Below are 21325 nucleotides of genomic sequence, written 5' to 3' on the forward strand. Positions count from 1 at the left end.
CAGATAATGGAATGAATAAGATGAGCATTCAAGTTATACCTGCCTGTTTAATATGGGGAGAAACTAAACCACCTGTAAAGAAAGCATGGGGTGAGAAGCCCCCATCACCTGTATAACCCTCGGTATTTCTGTTCACTTTAAGAGCCTGCCACTGAAAACATTCAGTAAAGGAGTGAATCTTCCTTGCCCCATCAAGAGTCGCTTTTCAGCTGGAGGAAGGGTGTGTCCCCAAGTTTTTACCTGGGAGCAATGATGATCTTGTCAAGCATTTCAGTGAGACCAGCCCAAGTTTTTAGGGTGGGGATCCAGACTGGTTATACGTACCTTCAGTCCTTCTCCCAGAGGAAGGCAGAAACACCTCAAAGCCTGCATGTAAGAACATCTACTGAGAAATTATTTTAATCAGACACCAGCTGAGTGGGAGAAAGAAAAAGAACAGAGAAGAACAAACAAAACTCCCTTGGTCTTGGATGTAAGAGAATCCAGCAGAGATGGACTGGAGTTTCTTCAGAGTAGTTGCAGTGCTGTTCATTTTTCTGGTGAGTGGATTCTGGTAAAAGTCCTTCATAATCGTGCCCATTGTAAACAAGTGAAAACTTTTTAGAAAATGTTAGTGGGCATTATTTCTAACCTAAACCCATTGAAAATGTATATTAATGACAAGATGATTTTATGAACTAGATTTTTCAATAGCATTTCTCTCTTTAATTGAAGACTCAAGATCATGTTAATGCCTCAGTGTCAACTCATTGTATTACATCTCTGACACTGAAGTCATTGCTAAGTCATGCTGGGAAAAGACTGAATTTAGGAAATTCCTATCGCTAGTTAGTAGCACTTTGTGGTTCAAAATCTCTTCTGCAAGAGGGCTTTTAAACTAAATATCACAAGTGTGTCTGGATTTTTAACCTGTTTTTTTTTTTTATTTTTTTGTATGTTTGATGGTGGAATTACTCTAATTTTTAAAACATAAAAATAGCACCACATAATTTAAAATCGTAGCAGTTTGTGGCTGGTCTTGCTATCCAAATAAAGTCATCAGTTGCATATTTGGTTAGAATCTGTATCACTACTATAAAAAGCCTCGCACTATTTAACTATGATTTTATTTAAAACATTTTTAATTTCAAAAAACGGCAGTACAGGAGGTTTATAAATGATATATTAAGTGAAGAAGTGGCTATAATTAAAGAGTAAGTATAATTATTATTACACTCGATCTTACTACTGGAATGTCAGTGATGACTGCGATATAAAAGTTGTGCACTTGATAGTCTGACGAATGTAATTAAATACTTTATCATTGCCCCCTTACATGTAATTAGTTTTCTTGCTGTAGAGATAATACTAAGTGCACCACTAATGTATTATGTCAATTTCACTTTCAGTGAAAATTTGAAAATTGTAATCTCTCTCACAGTAAGGTTAATGTAATTCAAAAAGGCAGGTGCCAAGTAAATTGCACTCCAGCTTGGCAGGATGTATAGTGCTGTGGTTCACATTTGTTTCTACTTGCTTAATTTTTGAACTGGAATGTTGGGTTGGTTGGTATAATAAGTTAGATCTTTGATTCAAAGTATGATGGTTAGTTTGAATTCAGTTTTATTAACTAAGGCGGGACATAATCAGTGGATTTAGTTATAAATGAGCATCAGTAAGCTGGTGGCTTTGGTTCCAAGCTTTCCTTCAAACATTAGTCCTATCCCATGCTCTTTTCAGTGGATATTTAGGATCAGTTGATTTCATTACTTAGGATTTGGTAGGGATCACTGATCATTATACAGTATGTCATTTGAAATATGAGAGTTTCATATTGTCAGTAATCAAGCACTTTTACTTAAAATTTCAAATAAATTTGATCCATTAAGAGCTATTATAGTTTTAGTTGATCAGCTTGTTCAGATAGGTGTACACTAACTTTCACAGAATCTCTAAGATGTGCCTTATTTGTTGATTTATTTATTTCAAATTAATTATAGCATATCAAATTTCTTTAAACAGCCACTTCCTATTTAGTCATTCTTCAATAAAATGTATCATCATCAAAATCATATATCTTTATCGAACTTTCTCTAGCTGTGCCTAGATTGTTTTTTTGTTGGTTTATGGGGGTTTTTTTGGGAATGGGGGAAGAGGAGGTTACCTTATTTTATATTGAAATTAATCACAAGTCTCCCACATGCCTTATGAAAATTTTTTCTCAAAGAACTTACACTATAATGAATTACAATGTTTCATTTTCATGTTGACATCATAGGTTTTTTTGGAAAACATTTCACTTTCTAAGGTTTGGAAGATCAAAATTTATTTTAAGTACAGATTTTACCACATGGGATAATTTTGGTAATTGTGCTTTGGAGTTTCCTAATCTGTATTTTTCTTTAAAATACTTCTTTTCTTCATAAAACAACCACCACTATAGCAAATTCTTTCAGTTATCTTTCTCCTAGTCTCATTATAAATGCATGCTTTTACCAAAAAATGAAAAAAATTTATGTAAAGTCTTTATATTCGTCTCTACTCAAAGTCAATAAGCGGGAACCTGCATTAGGAAGTGTATTTGTACAATTGTTAAGGCCTTTAAGATATTTAAATTGGTAGTGTCTTTTAAGCAAATCTACCTGAGAACTGGGTAACTATTGGTTTGCAAGCATACTGTGTATTCATCTCAATGCATCTGAAGGTTGTGAACCTTGTTCAAATGAGTGGGTTAAATCAGGGAGAACAAAGCTGGAGGAGCTGCTCTTACAGCAATCAAGATCGTTCTGTGGCTATTCTATTGTTCTGACAAGTCTCCTGGACAGACAAGAGATTACACCTGCTATAACACTGCAAGTCAAACACATTTTGTTAATTCTGCATCTATTTTTCATTCTTCTTTTTGTTTCCATATAATCAGTGTATGGAGTAGAGAAAGGAGTTAGAATGTATTTTCTCTAGGCCTGAGAACAATGCTTCTTATGCACCAAATAAAAGAAATCTGTGTGCATGTATATGACAATGGTAAAAAGTACAGCATGGTCACTGTGGGAAAGCAAAACAGAGCCAGAGGGATCTCTATGGTTTTAATGATTTCTGAAAATTACTTGCAACTTTGCCAGGTCCAATTAGTCCATTTAAGTCAATACAAATCTGAAGATGTCTTTTTCTAAAAAGGTAAATTTCTGCAGCTCAAGCTCAAAGAACAGAGAAAATGACTTTTATCTATGACCATGAATGATCTGATTATTTTGGTTCATTATAGTAACCATTTTCCCCCTCTTTCTATGGGTTAATATTTCATTTCGAAACAAACAAACAAACAAAAAAACCCAACCCTCTGACCACCTGATAAACTAACTCCACAGTTTGAACTGAACTGAAATTCTGTAAAATATGAGCAGGAGTTTTTAAGAGTACTTTCATCACTCAGGCTAAAATACACAGAAAATAATACACATTTCATTACATAATTCCTAAACTTACTTGAAGACATCTTAAGTCCCCAAAATTGTGTTCACAGATGCCTAAAGCAAGAGAAGAACTAACAAACTAGTACAGACCAAACAGAAGACAAGCAAAAGAGAGAGCTCTTTGTGCTTTCTTGAGCGTGTATTATAGTGATATGTAGTATAGAGATCAGTGTTTCAGTAAAATATTTTGTAGAAAATGGAAGGAATATTTCTGTTCACGTATTCAGTGAAACTTACAAATTGCATTCAAGTGTCATCATTAACAGTTATATGGTGTTCATAAAAGCTTTATTATTTCGCTGCAGATTTAGGATTAGCATCTTCTATCACCTTTACAGAAACAAGGAGTACAAATTTATCATCACTCAATTGGTTTGAGTTGCCACAAAGTAAAAACATTTTGTCATCCCTGTTTTAGGAAAAGAGTAGAAACTAAAGCACTGAAGAATGCTGTCTTAAATCTGAAAGGCTGACCCTAGAATAAGATTCACTTATTTAACAAATCTCATCAATCTAGAAAATTATCTTATCTATACCCAGAGCACTTAATTTCTGGTAACTCTTTCTCCACAACACATTCATCAAAGACCTGGTTGCTGAGTATCCCTGTGTCCTAATAGACATTGCCTAACATATCAGCAGGAAGCCTGCTGTGCCAGGCACCGCAATTAGATTTATAATGCTCCCTCAACTCAGGGAACACCCTTGCCCAGTGCTGGGTCATGCCACCCTTGCTGATTATGCTTGATATGCAAATTCCTTCAATAGACTTAGACAGATCAAATTTTTTTAAATGCCATTGGCTGCTGATCCATGCTCTTAATTGGTCTATGAGAATAGGCCACAGTTTTTCATACTTGTCTAATGAGAAATCATATCTCTACAAATTAATGGTTGCCTGTTGCTCTCAAAACTGCAAGACTGTAAGTTATTTGAAGGCAGGTTCTGTGTCTGATTTGCCTTTGTATCCCTTATAGTGCCTTGCACCAGTGCAAGATTGCTCAAAAGATGTCTAATCACACACAGCAGAGGTACCACAAGGAAGTTTTTGGATAGTTTATACAGCTCTTCCCCCACACACTCCAAAAAATTATCACGCTATTAAACATAGAAATAATAATACTGGATTTCCCCAACATGTTAATGGTGTAGTATTAAATTCATTTTACATTTCACCTGAGACTTACTATAATATTTTCAGGCCTTTAAAAGTCTTAATCTAGTGTTGGATCCACATAATACACATTCAGTATGTACTTGTAAAATACACAAACGAAAAGAATAAATTAGAGAATTCAACCCATTAAGGTGCTGTCAACCTCAGACTGATATCCTTTGTCAGAGCAGTACAAAGGAAAGATAAGAGGAGGTTTTTAAATAAAGCAAATTGTGATATTTTAGCTTTGTTTCAAGTGCATCCTTGCGATGTATATAAAAGTTAACAATTACATTAGAATTGAATGCTTAACAAAAACGTAACAATTATGTTAGAATTCAACGCTTAGCAAAAAGTGACTTGGAAGACCATCTCACAATTATTAAATGCAAGAGATTTTTTAAATAAAAATAGCTTGTTACTCTCAAACCCATTTTTATTATGTGCAAGGAAGCATGAACTTCAATATTAAAAAGGAAAACATTAAAAATTACTGTAATTGGGATTTATTAAAATTAGCCTGTGATTTTGTCTCCTGTAGCTTTTATAAAGTACATAAATGGATTGGTTCCTAAAACAGAAATGAAGGGAAAACTCATTGAGGATGTATTTCAGGTGAATTATTTACTGTTTTCATAGAATTTTAGGACTAGAGGGGACTTTTAGTCTCATATACAGCTGAGGAAACTGAGCACAGATTGATTTAATGACTTACCCCAACGTCCCTATCCACTGGGCAAAACAGCTGAGATATACTCAGTCAGCCTGATAACCTCTGTGTTCATCTCTAGGTAAATCTCCATCACAGCCTCCATAGCACAGACTCCAAACTCATTTGGGAATCCAAACTTCTCCCCTAATTGTCAGAAAATAACCTCACCCTTACTCCAGGGACAAGGTCTAGGTCATTTAGGAGAGTGTCCTCCAATTTCCCTTCCCCAGTTTATTGATTTTAATCTCCATCCACCTCACCCTTACTCCAGGGACAAAGTCTAGGTCATTTAGTACAATGTCTTCCAATTTCCCTTTCCTAATTGATCGATTTTAATCTCTATCTTTCCTTGCCTTTGTCTTTGAGGTCCTTTCTTTTTCTGCCCATTCTCTCCTGCTCTCCCTATCACAACACTTCTATGAGAATCTTCCTGCTGAACATCTCTTCTTTTAAATCAAAATCTCCTCCTAGCTTCTATCTTAACTTTCAAAAATCCTTAGGTTACCCTCTCTCAAAAAAAAATGCTACTATCTTGTCCCTCTGTTCCCTTTTATCACCAATGTCTTGAAAAAGTGACCATCTTTATGTCCTCCTCTCCTCCTCTCATTTCCTAATCCCTTGCTGTCAAGCAAGTGCATGTTCCATCCAGCTAAAAATATTCTCTTGAAGGTCCCTCAGAACCTCGGGATTTCCTCAGAATTCACTCTGCTCAACTTTTTTTACCTCATCTCTTTCAATCCCATCTGTCTTTCCGGTTTCCTTTTCCTCTGACCTCCATTATAATGCATTATATTTTCCTATTGTTTCTTTCGCCATTCCTTCTCTCTTTCGCCACTCCTTCTCTCCTTCCTTTTTTTTTTTTTTTTTTTTTTTTTTTTTTTTGAGACAAAGTCTTGCTCTGTCCCCAGGAGTGCAGTGGTGCAATCTCGGCTCACTGCAACCTCCGCCTCCCGGGTTCAATTGATTCTACTGCCTCAGCCTCCCAAGTAGCTGGGACTACAGGCACGCACCACGACGCCCAGCTAATTTTTGTATTTTTAGTGGAGCCGGGGTTTCACCATGTTGGCCAGGATGGTCTCAGTCTCCTGACCTCGTGATCCACCCACCTCGGCCTCCCAAAGTGCTGGGATTACAGGCGTGAGCCACAGCGCCCGGCCCTCTCCTTCCTTTTTTTTTGTTTGTTTGTTGTCGTTGTTCCTAGTTCTATAAATGTAGGAATTCTTCTAGTTTTATCCTCAATTGCAGGCTGATTCTTGATTGTATCCTCTACTTTAGAAATTTCAAATTCTCACGATTTCAACTATCCTGCCTGAGCAGATCTACCTCAAATCTACATATCCAGCTTGAACTTTTGCTCAAGTTTTGATCCATGTTTCCAAATGCTGATCATCTTCACCCAGGCATTATCTGGCATCTCAAACTCAATGTATTCTAATCTGCTAAATTCTATTACTGTCTTGTTCCCGATCCCACAGTTTAAAACTGCCATCCCCTGAGCTTCCTTCCTCTCTCGAACACCCCCATCCCATTTGTTCTCAAGCCCTGCCAATGCTATGCTGCAGTATCCCTTGATCTTTCCCCATCCATTCCCTCTGCCTCTGCTCCAGCGTACCTCCTTCTCACCTCCAGTCTGCTTTGATACAGAGACCCTCAACTGCTCACCGTCTGTAATCACTGCCTCTTCCCACTAGTCCTACCAACTGTTGTCAGAGTAAGCTTTAAAACCACAATTTATCATGCCCTTCCCACATCTAAATACTTCAATATTTTCCTACTGCACACAGGCATTTAATATTACAGCTGGAAAGTTACCTGTATAAAATTTAGTCTACTCTTGTCATTTTACAAGTGAGAAAACTAAAGTTCAGAGAATTGGGGAAATGCGTTGAAGATTTTCCAACTCTATCAAGAGTCAGATTTCACTATTTTGCCTTTCAAAGTCCAAGAGTGACTTTGTATCAGAGTTTATTCTAGACTCTGAGCAACAGAAAATAAGCTTACACCAACCCACCACATTTTTAAGCAGACTTGGCGGTTTTTAGATTACAAATCCAATTGAGAGTCTGACTGTATGGTGAAAGCTACTTGGTCTTCTGCCCAAGTTGTCTCTCATGGGAAAAAGAATGACCCAGCTTCATAAAGCTGGAAAGATTTCTTAGTCATCTGCATAGCTTTCCAAAACAAACAGCAAGCACTGGTGCTCCAATGCAGTAAGGGAAGTGCAATAACAGATAACAGACGCATGCACAATTCTGTAGCTATGAAGAAATGGCTTTCAAACACACAAATAAGGTATGCCCATCTCCCATCCCACACTCACAAACAAGAGAGAGGGAAAAGTGTTCATAAATTCACAGGTAGCAAGGAGCATGCATTTACATGAACACCATTTCATCATTTCAGTTCTGCACCCAAGATGGGCTCTACAGATAACATTTCAGTTACATGTTTTAAAATTTGGGCCATTTACTTTTCTTTTTTTTTTCTTCATGCTGTATTCCTATTGTCGTATGTAAATATCACCAATCACAAGGATAATAGGTTAGTTTAAAATCAGAATTTTTTGAGTTCTTGAAGTTGCAATATAAATTCTTTGTAGCATGCTTTTCTTAGTAGTAATTTACTTGAGGGAATAGGCTATCTCATATTTTATTGTAAAACCCACAGCTCAAGTGAAAATTTATGCTAAATTGTATTGAATTATATTTAGCCATAGGTTAATATCCAAGACTCAATTTCCTCATCTGTAAAATGGAGATAGTATTAGTGGTGACCACATGTATTTGTTGTAAAGATTAAGTGCATAGATTTACATAAATACATAACCTAATACCTAGCTATTATTTAACAAATTATAAGAGTAATAACAATCATAATTATTAATATTAGATACACAATGGATATGTAATTCTCATAACAAAAACATTATCTTTTTATACTTCTCATATTGATCATAAATACTTATTTTCTGAATTATCTATTGTGGCAATTTTTTTAAAGTAGATAGAGACATTAAGTTCATATTTTCTTTAATGCTACAATTAAAATTAACTATAAAAAGAACCTTTTTATATTTTTTAATTACTACTGTTAGTATTTTTAAATGTAAACTATAATTTTCTTATATCAGTTATACAAATAAAGTTTTCATACTTTGCAATTCTGAATAAATTCAATTAAAAGTTAAAAATTTCTTATTTAGGGAGAAATACAAGTACAAAATAATAGTAATAAAAAGAAGAGTAAATTGAAAGGTAAAAACAAAAATTCTTAGCATCATCATCAGACCCAAGACCTAAACCAAATCCACCTGCTATTTGGCTGATAAAATAATTTTAATGACTCACAAGCCTATGGTTTCATGTTGTTTTTAAAGTAACTGGATAATATAAATTTTAAAGCATTTAATTAAAAAATAACTAGTGTGATTATCTTATTTTTTACAGGTGGTGGTAGAAGTTAACAGTGAATTCCGAATCCAGGTAATATATAACAAATCCATTTTTCCAAATTTTTAAACAAGAAAATAATTTGAGAATAACAATATATTTTCTGAAGAAAATGTATTCTCATAAGTCAAGTTCATATAATGCTAAAATTAATAGATTACCAAAATTACCAATTTTCCCAATTAAACATCCTCTATTTCTGAGATTATAACCTCTTCCAAAAATCTCAGTGGAATTTGAATTACGAATTCAAATTAATATATACCATTTATTTATTGCTGTCATTTAAGGTAAGAGATTATAACACTAAAAATGGCACCATCAAATGGCATTCAATTCGAAGGCAGAAACGTGAATGGATCAAGTTCGCAGCAGCCTGTCGTGAAGGTGAAGACAACTCAAAGAGGAACCCAATCGCCAAAGTAGGTATCAACTCCAAAGCATAACATTGAAAATCAGAATGGATAAAGTTTCAAAAGAAACTGTCTGCTAAATATTTCATGAACATGTCTCACCGAGAAGCTACGATACAGAACAGAACTATAGTCATCTAGATGATGAAAACTGAAACTCATAAGGAGAAATTAAGAAATGCAGGTGCTCAGAGAAACAGGTAAACGTTGACTCACCTCATTGGTGAAATGCATACACATGATCATGTGTTATCCCAAACTCCAGATGAAAAAAGATCATTATTTTAATAAAGAATTTGGCTTTCAACACATTCAAAGGAATTACTTCAATGTGTGCTCTTTTTGCCTCACAATTTATTAGAATTGAATTCCTACTTTTTTGTTTATTAACATTCATATAGTGCCCTCTCTCATACCCCTTTTCTATTCATTTTTCCATATCTTCCTTTCTACATACACACACACACTCAGAAACACCCCCCACAAATTCATGAACACACAGATGTACATGTCCACAGATACACACACGAATATACACATACATCCACACAGACACTCACAAATACTCCCCACTAAGATTTGTTTACAGCCAAACAATATTTTATTTCAAAGAAAGAGTTCTGGTTTCTATAACCATTTATTCGCATGGTCTTCTTCCTTTTCTGCTAATACACCCTTCCCATTTTCAGAATTCAGAGCTTCCACTCAAACCCAGATAACTCTTCTCACCTAAATAAATCTACTTTCTTCGAAAACTTCACATTTAAAACATATTGAAGATTAAAGTTGCATGATGACAACATTGATAAACTCCTTAAGAGGGCAAGGAGTTTCCTTCTGTAGCTCCAGTGCAAGCACAGGACCTGCAAATAATACAAGATCAAATTTTAACTGTTGAATGAATGAAGTCATGCATGATGATTGCATAGACTTAGATATGGTAGGGTGATATTTTGCATTTTTTCATGTTTGATAGAAGCAGAAACCGAATTTCTTTGATTACATTGTCAGTTACCATTGAAAATATTAGAGCTGTAATTGTTACTCTTATCTAGGAAAATAATCTCCATTGACAACATTTCCTAAATAACAAGGTCATCACATGCAACAACTCTCAAGAAAGCTGTCATATATCAAATATAGAACTCTATTTGCTCCCTCTAATATTTTTACTTGTGTTCCTTCTGCAGATTCACTCAGATTGTGCTGCAAACCAGCAAGTTACATACCGCATCTCTGGAGTAGGAATCGATCAGCCACCATATGGGATCTTTGTCATTAATCAGAAAACTGGTGAAATTAATATAACATCCATAGTTGATCGAGAGGTCACTCCTTTCTTCATTGTAAGTGGACCTCATGTCAATATATATGTTCATGCTTAAATTCTTCTCAGAAGTTCTTAATCTCAGATCATACTTAATTTGATTTGAAGAGTCTCAATATTTGGCATTTTTGGTTGGTTCTTAATTCACGAGCATCCCATGACTGAAAAGAAATACAAAGATTAAGAGAGAAGGAAATGTTTCACTTAAGTGTCAGCAAAAATGCTAACCTCTATACTGTCCTCATTGGCAAACTAGAGTATTTGTTTGGAAGGACAATTACCTAACTTTTTAATTTTTCCTTTTTTAAAAAATTCAGTAAAGAATGTGACCTTATTTTAAGTCTAATGTCAAGTAATGATTCTAGAGCTACTGCAGGACTGTTTTCTGAGCAAATATACTTTACTATAAATTCATATTCCTCAAGCTCACCTGAGCTCCAAATGCACCTTGAAAATGCATCCATTCTTAAGTGAATCTCACTCCATTCTTTACAGGAGCTGTCACATAGCTTAAGTATCCTATCTCTTCAAACCCTCAACCTCATTTCCACTTTAAGCAGTTGACCTTGTGACCAACTTTATGAAAAAGGCTGAGGCCATCCATCACAAACTCCCATAATTATTTCTCACTCGCCCAGCTCAGAAATGTTCTTCATTAAATCAAAAGCAGGATCAATTGTTTGCTTTTTCTCACAGCATATTCCAAGACATTTCCATGGTCCTATAATTGCCACTTACTTGGAGAATCATTCCATCACCTCTGTTTTCTGTCTCCCTTCTGCTGGCTCCTTGGCTACTCCCATTTCTCTCTATCATCATGGCCAACACTTCTTAATATTAAAAATAGAAATAAAGAAACCCTATTTTGCTCCTGTTACCTCTTCTATTAAAATCCCACCAATCCGTATCCCAAAATACCTTCAAATAATAATCGATATTTGCAGTTTTCACTCACACCGCCTGCCTGTATTCCTCACACAACTTTAATTCTTTAGCCTTCGATTCCAAATCTCTATTTCTCCCTTCTGTCCCACAATGATCCCCCACAAACTTTAAAAAGGCATGCTACCCTGTTAGCTTTTCTTGGGGCATAATGCATTTTTTTACGTCTTTATTATTTTTTTAGAGACAGGGTCTCATTATATTGCCCAGGCTAGTATCACAATGCCTTTATATATGAAATATGCCATTTTGTAAAATAGTACACATTACACTTTGGGACGCTTCAAATACAAATAATAGTAGTAATAATAATAATCATGATAATAATATAAACCCCCATGTAGCTACTACCTAGCTTAAGAATGCCACATTTGCTTTCCCTTAGTGACTGTAAGTAGGGCTTGTGCCTATGTTCTAAGTAGACATAATAATTCTTTTAATTCGCCACAGTGCTAGCATAATGCTCAAAGTAAGAACTTAATAAATCTGTGTTTCACTGTATAATTATTTATCTTTTCTCTCCCAGATCTACTGCCGAGCTCTGAACTCAATGGGCCAAGATTTAGAGAGGCCTCTAGAGCTCAGAGTCAGGGTTTTGGATATAAATGACAACCCTCCAGTGTTTTCAATGGCTACATTTGCAGGACAAATAGAAGAAAATTCTAATGCAAGTAAGTAATGTAGTGGCTTCCAAATCACTCCTAACAGCCAGGCACCTAACTGGAGACTAAACTATGTCAAAGTACACATCATGAATGTAAGAGATAAACTATAGAAAAGATGCAGAATAGCAAGTCTTTCCTTTCAACTACGGAAGCAGCTCCAAACTGAGGGACACAAGGCGTGATTCCAAAGCAATGAGGAGGATTTTTCTCACATAACTCTCAGGCCAGCCCTGTAGAAGAGTCCTAACAAGAAATTTTAAAGGCATTTTGCACAATGGTGGCAGAGGCATCGGGATGTGAATTTAGCCTCCCAGTCTAACTGTGTAGAAGGACAATCCCACCCTTTTCTGCTCTTACTGCGTTTTTCCCCCTTTTTTAAAGTTAGCTACTTTAAAATCACTTATAGAAATCACTTCCACACAAAACTTCTTTTTGTGATTTAACCTTTAAGTGATAAAATTTCTTGTGAATTCCAAAAATCCCTACACTTTACTTTTATTCATTAAAATACTGTACCTATACTTTCAACTTTTAAAAGTGTTATTATAAAATGCTCATTAAATTTATGTAATATGGAAAGTAAAAGGGAACAAAAATCTGCTGTCTGCATTTCCTAGTACCATTCTTCAGAGGTATGCACTGTGTACATGCGCTCCATAATTATGTAAACATAAATCACATGTTTTTTTAACATAAATGGTATCATCTGTTACATGCTAATCCACAACATGAATTTTTATATAAATATATTTTGAACATATTTCCATATCAGGACACATAGATTGTTTCACTGCTTTCAATAGTTGCATGGAATTTAATTATATAAATTACATAAGTGTATATAAATGTTAATTATCTAGTGAAAGCATTTAAAGGTTATGCTACAATAAATACAGGTGGGGGATGACAGATGCCGTGAAGCATTTGTAGGAAAATTGTATTTAAAATGGAGTTGGAGAGTAGAGAACAATTCCAAAGTTATGAATGAGCACTGGCAGTTTTCCACATTCTCCAATAATCTAATAATCTTCATCAAAACTACTTATAAAATTAATGAAAAAGATAAGAGACAGGACAATATGTGTAGTTAAGCAAGCATTTCTTTAGATCTACTAATTACCTTGCACTTGACGAAGGATCACCCAAAACAAAACAGTAGTAATGTATATTTATCAAATGTGCATTATTCATTAGGAACTTTATATAGTTTTCTCTTATTAATGATTTAATTCTCACATGAATTCAGTAAGGATGGCAGTAATATCATCCCCATTTATAGATATAAAAATTGAGGCCAAGATCATATAGCTAGAAAGTGTTGAGAAAGTTGGGAAAATGTTGGTCTGGTCTTATTATCATTTTGTTTCACCACAGCATCCTTTAAAAAAGAAGAAAATATGCTAGAAGAAGAAATAGAAAGCCAGAATAACACATTTCCTTTGTTTCCCAGTTATCATCAATGTCTAGATTCCTAGTAAAATGTGATCTTCTTGTTAGGCAAAGATATAGAAAAGAGCTAAGATATCCATATGTTGAAGGAGTAGAAAGGGAAGACAGTGAAGTCCACATCATAAGGATCAACTAACTCTAACACTTTTTTGGAAAGGTGATATACTCTACTGTAACAAAAATGTAAATCACCCATTTGCAATCAATTTTCCTTAATTTCTAGATACACTGGTGATGATACTCAATGCTACTGACGCAGATGAACCAAACAATTTGAACTCAAAAATAGCCTTCAAGATTATAAGACAAGAACCTTCAGATTCACCAATGTTTATTATCAACAGAAATACTGGAGAAATTCGAACGATGAATAATTTTCTAGACAGAGAGGTAATTCTTTTTCTTTAAGTGGGTTTTTGGTCTCAAAGGAACTGATTCTAAAAGCAAGGATACTGAAGAGACAAAGAGATGAAGAAAATGATGGTTTAAATTTTTACTTGTATAACTTTTTCACATAATTCTTTCATGTAAGAAATATTTTTTAAATGAAAAAGGGAGGATTTTTCAATTACATTTTGTACTATTTTTCATATAATTAATTAATTAAAATTTGCTTCAATTTAAGAAAACTATATTGTGAAAGTACATGAAAATATGCCTAAGGTAGAATCTAAGGTAGAATCAAAAGCTCCATTTCTCTAAAAAGTGTGTTCTATAATAAAATGAATTTAGGAATGACTTGCTATATGTCCATGTTTTGGTGAGTTACAATGCATGTGAGTATGCTGGAGGCTCCAGGAATATTGATACACTAAGTTCTCTTTCTTTAACCTAGCGTATCTAAGCTCCATTGACAACAGAATTCTTGTTTTTCCTATGTAACATCTATTGATAGCTCACCCATTCATTTACTTTGGGAAATGAACCACAGGACAAGAATGATAGATAGGAATTAAATGACAGACTGACCAATCTTTTTATTTACAAGTAAGAAAATAACTAGTGATGTTAACAGAGTAAAATCAGCATTATGAGGTTTCTAGCATGCCTTGTGATTTTATGATTTAGTTTTAAAATAAGTGCTTTTTCATTATTTAAAAAAAATTGTCTTTTAATAGAATGTTGTGACCTAAATGTACATTAGGAGCATAAGTGAGGAAGCTTTATTTTCTGATGGTATTCAATTAATTTTGTTTTAATTATTAAAAATGACAATCTTCTTGCTGATGACTTTTAGGTTTAGGATAAATCATATTATTTTAATACTCTTTAATTATCTAAATGTTACAAGTTTCTATGTTACCTAAGTCTCCTTTTATACATGTTTGAAAATCAACATTAGAAGAAATTGAATGTTTACACTTTTCTCTCTCAAACTGTCTTAAACAGCCCAATGAGGTTTCTTTCATGTCAAAAGAGCTTTCGTGGTAAAGCACTGTAAGAAAGGGCTGTCAGAAGGAAAGGGACTCTGCAGCCATTGGGAAGCCACCAGGGCAGATATTCTCAACCTGGGGTCAATGGAGAGACCTCAAGATGTCTCTATAAAACCCACTAAATTATATCCACCATTTTGAATGAGTGTGCATTTTTGCATGAGTCAAGGAAAGCCTCCATAGATTTTACCAGCTTCTAGAAATATAAGCACCATTGAATAGAGTCAAGAATAGATACATCACCAATAATTCCACTGCCATAACCCACTACCTCTCAAAACACAAAGCTTTGTTATCTGTTTATATGCTTCTTGCACACTCGGGGGCTGATTATTTAGGTCATGGAATATTCATGCCATAAATTTTTGGTAAACTTAATCTCTCTCCTTGAGATCATTCTGGTTTGTTTTACCCTTTATAAACTTTTTCAACCTCTGGACATATTATTATTAATAAGAAATGAAGCCTTTTAAAACGTGTTGCATCTTTTAAATAATGCATGATAAGTATTATTGGGAATAATCATGTGAAACTTGTGGATTTCCCATATTCTGTGTTAACCCTACCTCTATCATAGATTTATGTAAACGTTGAGCCAACTTTTCAAAGAACTTTACATAAGACAAAGTAAAGGCTGTCTACGTCAAGTGTGATATTGCCTGTAATATGTATTTTTAGCAATACGGCCAGTATGCTCTTGCTGTAAGAGGCTCTGACCGAGATGGCGGGGCAGATGGCATGTCAGCGGAATGTGAGTGCAACATTAAAATCCTCGATGTCAATGATAATATCCCTTACATGGAACAGTCTTCAGTAAGTATTTGTTCTTGGAATTAATAAATCTAAATTCGCTATATTCTAAAACATATATGAACAATTCTGCTTACAGAGGCACATGTTATGTTTATTGACATACAACCCAAATGTAGACACATACCTTTTTCTTGTGTTTATGCAAGAATAAATGGAGTTAAGCAATGAAAAATGAGATGAAAACCACAGATATCTTTTCTAAATAATGAAGTTATCAACATTCCAGTATAAGCCTACTGTAGTTCTCTGTTTCACACAGTTTGTGCTAAGAGTTTTCACTTCTTGTTTCAGTATACCATAGAAATTCAAGAAAATACTCTAAATTCAAATTTGCTCGAGATTAGAGTAATTGATTTGGATGAAGAGTTCTCAGCTAACTGGATGGCAGTAATTTTCTTTATCTCTGGAAATGAAGGAAATTGGTTTGAGATAGAAATGAATGAAAGAACAAATGTGGGAATTTTAAAGGTTGTTAAGGTATGGTATAATTATCCTAAATATTTTGTTTTCTTAATCTTTTTTCAAAATCTTAAGCTTAAAATAAAATGATGCTAACATTTCACAAACTTGGCTTAGTGAAAGAATAAAAATTACTGTGTTTTAAATTTATATATAACATAGAGCTTTTTAAGATAGTCTTTCTGCTTATAATCATTTTAGAAAAACAGGTATTGAATTTTAACTGGAAACAGTTTGTCAATACAGTACTCCCAAATAGATCATATAAATTGAAAACACTTAAAAATATATTTTATGCTTACAACAAAGTGTAATTAATCCTTAAGGTTAATGTCTTAAGAACTTTTTAAAGCATATTTAATAGGGCTTTAAAACTGTGTCCATGTCAACATTGTAAGTCAATTATTACACATGTAGAATATTCATCATGTAAATAAAAATGTATTTATTCCTCCCGCGTGTTTTCATAAAATTTAAGTTAAATTACTATAAATGTAGAATTATCACACTCCCATCTCACTGTGGCTGCTGATCAAGGCTTATTAGGAACACAGTTATACTGGAAATTTGGTCCAAGTCAACTGGTCCAGAACAACTGGATGCCGTTCTCTTATGTCCTCCCCATATTAATGGTCCACATTTACCTGCAGTAAAATTTCATCTGAGAAGTGAGAAAAAAAATTTGCCTCCTAGGGAGCTGACAGTCAAAGTTTCGCCCTGTGCTACACAACTTACACAGTCAATTTTTTAAATCTACAACAGCTGTTTATGGATTGTATATGTTGCATGCAATATATAGTTTCATGGTAAAATATAATCCCTATTTAACTATTTCTTTTTTCAGAATAGGTCTGGAAAACAGACTCTCAAACAACTCTGTCCCCATAAGAATGTGTGGCTTTTTGCCTCCTGTGTCTTCTTAAAGTGTCACCATGCCTACAGCTTGTATTTAACTTGAGACAGTATGCAGGTGCTTTAGTTTATCCCTCACAGCATCCCTGCAAATTAGGTTATATTATTTCCATATTGCAGATAAAGACATTGAGGCTCCAAGAGAGCACAGAACCTGCATAAGTTCTCATAGCTAGTAAGTAGTGCAGCCAACATTTAAACCTAGTTTTCTCCAGATATGAAGTTCACATTCTTTCCATGACACTATTTAGGATTCAATACTGGGGAAATTGGAGTCTAATCTATTTTGCCCCAAACTATTATATTACTTTAGAAAATTATTCAACCTATCTGTCCTCAATATCTCTATCTGTAAAATGGGAATGATGATTGTTTGCCCAGACATATCATATATTAAATCCTTTGTTATAGCTCTATACATATATATATTTTATGTGTGTGTAATGTATATATACTTTTGATTTTACATCCATTCTTTGAATTGCAAATAAAACCAATATTAGAACAAAGATTCAAAATTTTAGCTAAATAGGGGAGTTCAATGTGTGAAATTCTATTTTTATCTAAATTACTCTTGTGAAATTTTAGAAAAATATATTTGGTATGTATGGGCCTAATGGCATAATTGTTTGTGGATTTTATGTGTTGTGGATATTAATATCATTTTTCATAAAGAAAATCACTACTTTATTATTTTATGAAATAAATATTTCCTAGAACATGTTGAAGAAAATAGATTTATTTATATTATATATATATTACATTATATTATCTGATTTATTCAGAGTCACACTTACAGATGTGAAATTTCTTCTAAATAGTTCTTATGGATAAAACCACTCAAATGATTGAAACTCTAATATATTTGACCCATACTGTGTAATAAATAGCTACTTTCTGAAAAACATAAAATGATTGAAGGTAGGATAAATTGTCTTTGCACTAAAAAATACATAAATTTGACTATCTGTATTATTTTAAGTTTTTAATTTGTTTGGTGAACAATTAGAGCTCATGTCATATGTTTTCAACTTTTTAACAATGAATCTAGGGGAATTGAATTGTTTCTTCCTTTATTTGCACGAATTTACATCAATTAAAGATTAAAAATTTAAGAATAGATTGTGTATTTGTGTGCATTTGTGTTTCATAAAAGAAAGATAATGAGATTTTTTTTGCTATTATCAAAGGATTTCTCTTTCACCTGGAACGTTTTATTTTCTTATAATAAAACTATTTTACTCTTTATTTTCTAGCCCTTAGATTATGAAGCTATGCAGAATCTGCAACTCAGTATTGGTGTCAGAAATAAAGCTGAATTTCATCATTCAATTATGTCTCAATATAAACTGAAAGCATCTGCAATTTCTGTGACCGTGTTAAATGTAATTGAAGGCCCAGTGTTTCGTCCAGGTTCAAAGACATATGTTGTAACTGGTAATATGGGATCAAATGATAAAGTGGGAGACTTTGTAGCTACTGACCTGGACACAGGTAGACCTTCAACGACTGTTAGGTAAGAATGAGATTTTCAGCTAATTTTCCTTACATATTGAACTTAAGTACATATGTTCTTTTTATAGATTATAAGTATCTGAGTTAAAATACTTTTCATTATTTTTGAAACTATCATTTAATTGTAAAAAGTACTATAAACTGCATTTAAAATGTTTAACTTAAGAAAACATAAAAATTCATGCAAGATGTAAGATGTTAAACTGTAAAGATGTGATATGTGAAAATAATATGTCTCAAAAGTATCGACACTCCTGTATTTCTATGTCTTATTGATCAATTAGCTGATTACCACCGGCCGTGATTAGTCTCTCAGAAGAGTTTAAGGAATGATTTTCCGATTGCAAATCTGCTCAGCTTGAAATCAATTAGATTTTATTAGCTCATTTCAATTATATTCTTCACTTTATTCAGCATTTAATATTGGTCAATAACGCTGGTGTGAAAATTTGGTTATATTAAGGAAAACTACGCCATGTAATTTTTTAAAACTCTATATATGCAGATATTTCTACCAAGTCACAAAAAAATCTGTGCGTGCACATGTACCTGTATTTGCACATGTGACTGTGAGAAGAAGAATGGGAGAAGCACTTTACCCATGCATTTTTTGTTGTTTGGGGGTTTTTTGTTTGTTTGTTTGTTTGTTGTTTGTTTGTTTTTTGAGACAGAGTTTCACTCTGTCACCCAGGCTGGAGTGCAGTGGCACGATCCCGGTTCCCTGCCACCTCTGCCTCCCGGGTTCACGCGATTCTCCTCCCTCAGCCTCCCAAGTAGCTGGGATTACAGGCACCTGCTACCACGCCCAGCTATTTTTGTTTTAGTAGAGAAGGGGTTTCACCATGTTGGCCAGGTCAGTCTCGAACTCCAGAGCTCAGGTGATCCACCCTCCTCAGCCTCCCAAAGTGCTGGGATTACAGGCTTAAGCCACTGCACTCAGCCCACCCATGTGTTTTAAAAGTTCTTTCTTGGTGTTCTCCTCACATAGTGTGAGTAGTTCTGTTAGAAGTCCTGTCACACTGTACCATGTTGCTGATGAGCGCTCTTGTACCCCACAGGAGTGAGTTCACTGAAGGTAGACGCAACCCAGAGCTTAGCAGAATGCCAGATAGAGACAGAGAGAGAGAGAATTACCTAACCAGTGTTTGTTTCACAAATAGTAGATGAGAAGAAAAACACCGAAGTCAAAGATGAGAAAAGAATAGAATAGAGGCTCAAGGCAAGGCCATAGCTTGGAATTCAAAAGAGGTCTTGTCAAGTTCTAGTGCATGCGGGGAGGAGGAGCAGAAACGGGGGAAGTTCAGGCCAAGCTGATGAAGTAACTTCTTTGTAAAAGAATGGTTTAGAATTAGGAGCAGCCCGGGAAATCCTAGGATCTGGGTCTTCTGTAATAGTTCTGCTGCTACCTAAATCAAATGAAAATGAGAGTGCAAGCATCAAAGGATTATTCTGACATCCAAGTGGGCATAAAAAGACATTCCATCAGAAATGGGTGCTCAGTAATTTTTTTTCCTTAAATGTAAATCTTGATATATCCCTGAGTGGCTCCATATTGCTAAGACTGCCTTGAAAAAAAATAAAGTCTCTAGTAATTGAAAACTGTATCTAGGGATTATAATTACTCACTGAAAAAAATACATTTTAAATTAAAATTTCTTTTTTTAGATAGCTGACATTAATTTGTATCATTTTCTTTCAAATACAGGTATGTAATGGGAAATAATCCAGCTGACCTTCTAGCTGTTGATTCAAGAACAGGCAAACTCACTTTGAAAAATAAAGTTACCAGGGAACAGTACAATATGCTGGGAGGAAAATACCAAGGAACGATTCTCTCTATAGATGGTAAGAAAACAATTTACATTTTTATCTTTTCTAGAGAAAGCTGTATATACCTTAAGATATTAACATTTTAATTATCACATTTTGAAGTAACCCCTTTCCAACAAAAGTTGTCACACTGGGCATTATAGACTCATATCTTTAACAACTTGAGGCAGTATAATTTAGTAGCTAAGACCATGAGTCCTGAAATGAGACTAGATTTGTGTCTTCTACCATCACTTACTAGCTATAGAATCTTAGAGAAGTTATTTAATCCATCTATAGCTGTTGTCTCTTTTTTAAAATGGAACAATAACAATATATGTTTAGAAGGATGTGATGATAATGATAAAAATAGCAACAAAAACAAAACAACAGGATTAGCATAGTTGAGCTGAAAGGACATGGGCTTTGATATCATATAGACTGGATTTAAACATATTTCTGTTATATACTTCCAGAATGTTTTTATTCATTTATTTAGAAAGTGTATAATTGAGTCCTAAGTAAATGTCAGCCATTGTGCTAGATTCTAGGGTTACATCAATTAATAAAGTCAGACAACTGAGCTCACATCTATGTAATAAAGATTACAAAAATAACCTCAAACAAATTATTCCCATATTTTTGCTGAATAATTCCACTTTCAATAATCTTAGGAAAAGTTTAAATATAACAAGATGAATGCACAAGATGTTAATTACAGCACTAATAATTAAATATTGAAAACCACATCAATAATAGGCAAATGGGTAAGTAAACCATGGTCCATTTGATATAAAATTATATAACCATCAGGAACTA

General features: G+C 34.1%; 1 protein-coding gene across 1 annotated transcript in view; it reads left to right on the forward strand.

Annotated features, from left to right (window-relative positions):
* The first annotated feature begins 350 nt into the window (after positions 1–350).
* DSG1 (desmoglein 1) overlaps positions 351–21325 on the forward strand; it is a 36027-nt gene continuing 15052 nt past the window's right edge. The window contains exons 1-10 of the mRNA XM_003830259.5: positions 351–539; positions 8767–8802; positions 9060–9191; positions 10373–10528; positions 11978–12122; positions 13789–13955; positions 15677–15811; positions 16103–16288; positions 18439–18698; positions 20403–20542. Coding sequence (XP_003830307.2) covers positions 492–539; positions 8767–8802; positions 9060–9191; positions 10373–10528; positions 11978–12122; positions 13789–13955; positions 15677–15811; positions 16103–16288; positions 18439–18698; positions 20403–20542 — 1405 coding nt within the window. The 5' untranslated portion in view covers positions 351–491. The remainder of the gene's footprint in view (positions 540–8766; positions 8803–9059; positions 9192–10372; positions 10529–11977; positions 12123–13788; positions 13956–15676; positions 15812–16102; positions 16289–18438; positions 18699–20402; positions 20543–21325) is intronic.

The sequence above is a fragment of the Pan paniscus genome, chromosome 17 (assembly GCF_029289425.2).
Source record: "Pan paniscus chromosome 17, NHGRI_mPanPan1-v2.0_pri, whole genome shotgun sequence".
Taxonomy (NCBI): Eukaryota; Metazoa; Chordata; class Mammalia; order Primates; family Hominidae; genus Pan; species Pan paniscus.